The sequence below is a fragment of the Leptodactylus fuscus genome, chromosome 4, assembly GCF_031893055.1.
Source record: "Leptodactylus fuscus isolate aLepFus1 chromosome 4, aLepFus1.hap2, whole genome shotgun sequence".
Classification (NCBI taxonomy): domain Eukaryota; kingdom Metazoa; phylum Chordata; class Amphibia; order Anura; family Leptodactylidae; genus Leptodactylus; species Leptodactylus fuscus.
Window position 1 is genome coordinate 177598212 of NC_134268.1, and position 2749 is coordinate 177600960.

The window sequence follows — 2749 nt, forward strand, 5'->3', positions numbered from 1 at the left end:
TAATCTGACTTGGCCACAATTAAAGGGGACAATATTGTATAACTTCAATATCCTTTTGCATAAAAACATATGGCTTTGCTATAAAAATGATGACTGGAAAACAGTGAGCCATTAATAGCCTGCGGACTGATTTATTCCTTATTGTTCTGCTGCCTAGTCACATGGCCCCGGCAGCCAATAGGAAGCCAGTCCTGCCTGCAACTTATTAGGTGACTGTACTTCTTTGTAGGACCAAGTTGTTACATGAAATCTGCAGTTTCATAATTTCAGCAGGTCCTGCTCTCATCATAGCAATGACGACTTCTGGGACTCTGAGCAATTATTATGTGGACTCCTTCCTGATCCATGAGGGTGAGGAGCTGGTGCAGTCTAGGTTTGCTTCTGGCTCTCTAGCCCAGCCACCAAGACAGGCTGCACTGGGGGCTGAGCACCCTGAGTACACCCCATGCAGCTTCCAATCTAAGTCGTCCATGTTTAGCAGCCCCTGGAATCCAGTGCACCATCCTCAGACTGCCAATAATGTCTCCAGCGTGTACCACCCCTATGTGCACCACCAGGCACCCCTGGCAGCCTCAGATGGCAGGTACATGCGGTCCTGGCTGGAGCCCATGCCCGGATCATTGTCCTTCCCAGGTTTATCCTCCAGCAGACACTACGGTATTAAACCTGAGCCCCTCTCAGGCAGGAGGGGGGACTGTACCACGTTTGATGCTCACACTCTGTCTTTGTCTGACTATGCTTGTGGCTCTCCTGCTGACAGAGAGAAGCAAAGTAACGACGCTGCCTATGCTGCCAATACTGGAGAGAACCTAACTAATGGGGAAAAACCTCCTATTGACCCAAGTAAGTCTATTACAATCATGGATGGAGCAAGGATCTTGGAATATGCAAATGCTGATGGTGGAGACCCAGACTTTTCTGGCCTCTACATGTTAGATATGGGGTCACATCACACAATGCAACCTAAATGCAGAAAGTTTGTGCCCTGCTAGCTGTAGGATCAATGTTACTATAGAAATGGCTGCTCACTGTGTATAGACTTCATTGAGGGGATACAGGAAAGCAGTTTACAACTCTGGGGGCGTGGGCTACAATATAATATGAGAAATATTCTGTGTAATGTGGTAGAGGTCTGTGCACAAAATGCAGGGACTGTACAAAGTATTAAGCGATCTGTATAGATGGATAGTATATGGTGTGTATGGTGACATGTACTGAATCTTGTAAGGGACATTTATGGTAGCTAGAATTATATAGTAGGCTATGTATAGGGGCATGGCTTATAAATGGCTCTGATAACAGTATATATACTGGTCCAGAGCTAAAACATAGCTGATAACATAGAAAATAAGATGTATTGCATAGGACATTACTAGAAATCGGGGTGCATTGATCATATATTATATTGAGTCTGTGTACTGATGTTATTAGTAATATGATTAATGATATCATATATATATATATATATATATATATATATATATATATATATATATATATATATATAGTACATGTTATGTATAATACTGTTTGGGTGGTGCAAAACACATAGTATAAAGGACACTGATATGTGTGAATGAATGGAATGAATGTGCTATGTGTAGTGATGCGTATGATATATTATATAGTGTATGTCTATAGGTTGACTCCGAATATAGCATTTGGGGCATTGGTTTCAGCCTATTCCCATATATATATATATATATATATATATATATATATATATATATATTATAAATATAGTGTTTTGGAGTAATGTATCGGGCAGGCATTATTCAAAATATTTGCAGCAGTCTATGCATGAAAGCATAGAAAATAATATTTATAAGCTTTGATAGCAATCACTGTATTAATGCACAGGGCATATATTGTACATGGCACTGATATCTGTATATGATATTGCATTATATAGGGCAATGATAGCAGTGTATTAATGCATAGGGATTATATTGTTTATTGAGCTATATCTATGTATAATATAGGGCAATGATAACAGCGTGATTATTAATGCATGGGGATTATCTTGTTTATTGAGATAAGTCTATGTATGATACAGGGCATTGTATATGTTTTGATACATAGGACATATATTGTTTGGAGCACTGACAGGTCATTGATGGCAGCCTATGTATTGTATAGTATGGGCCATTGACAAGTGTCCTGAAAATAAATCTTTTCTCTTTCTAGACAATCCAGCTGCTAACTGGCTCCATGCAAGATCCACAAGGAAAAAAAGATGTCCCTACACCAAGCACCAAACACTGGAACTTGAGAAGGAGTTTTTATTTAATATGTACCTTACCAGGGACAGGAGGTATGAGGTGGCCAGACTGCTAAACCTCACAGAGAGACAAGTCAAAATTTGGTTCCAAAACAGAAGGATGAAAATGAAAAAAATTAACAAGGATCGATCAAAGGACGAATAAATCCCGGGTATAATGGAGTTACCAACAAGGGGATGCTACTGTATTTAGGCCTCATGTGTTTCCTTCTCCTGTATATCATGCTAGATCAAGTACCACCACAGCCTTGGTTTACCAGAGCTATCCAAGAGGTACTTCATTTCTTAAATTATTTCATGAACAACACAAAGGGGCATTAGGGGTGGGTGGGCATACAAGTATTCTACCTGCTCTACTCTACAAGTAAACTACCTTACCATTGTGCACAAGTATATACTGACTGTACAGACTAGCTCTCATAATGTAGGTTTATTCTAATTATTATTATTATTGTGTTCTCTGGGCAG

At 39.6% G+C, this 2749-nt stretch overlaps 1 protein-coding gene across 1 annotated transcript; it reads left to right on the top strand.

Moving 5' to 3' along the window:
- Positions 1-293: 293 nt before the first annotated feature.
- Positions 294-2426, top strand: HOXA9 (homeobox A9). Its single transcript, XM_075269825.1, has 2 exons — positions 294-843; positions 2188-2426. Exons 1-2 carry the CDS (start codon positions 294-296, stop codon positions 2424-2426), a joined length of 789 nt encoding a protein of 262 aa, XP_075125926.1.
- Positions 2427-2749: the final 323 nt, after the last annotated feature.

What these genes read in the sequence shown, in the direction of transcription:
- HOXA9 (XM_075269825.1), top strand. Translation starts at nt 294, where the DNA reads ATGACGACTTCTGGGACTCTGAGCAATTATTATGTGGACTCCTTCCTG. An exon ending in AAAACCTCCTATTGACCCAA is followed by an intron (nt 844 to 2,187) that starts GTAAGTCTATTA and finishes TTCTCTTTCTAG; the next exon opens with ACAATCCAGCTGCTAACTGG.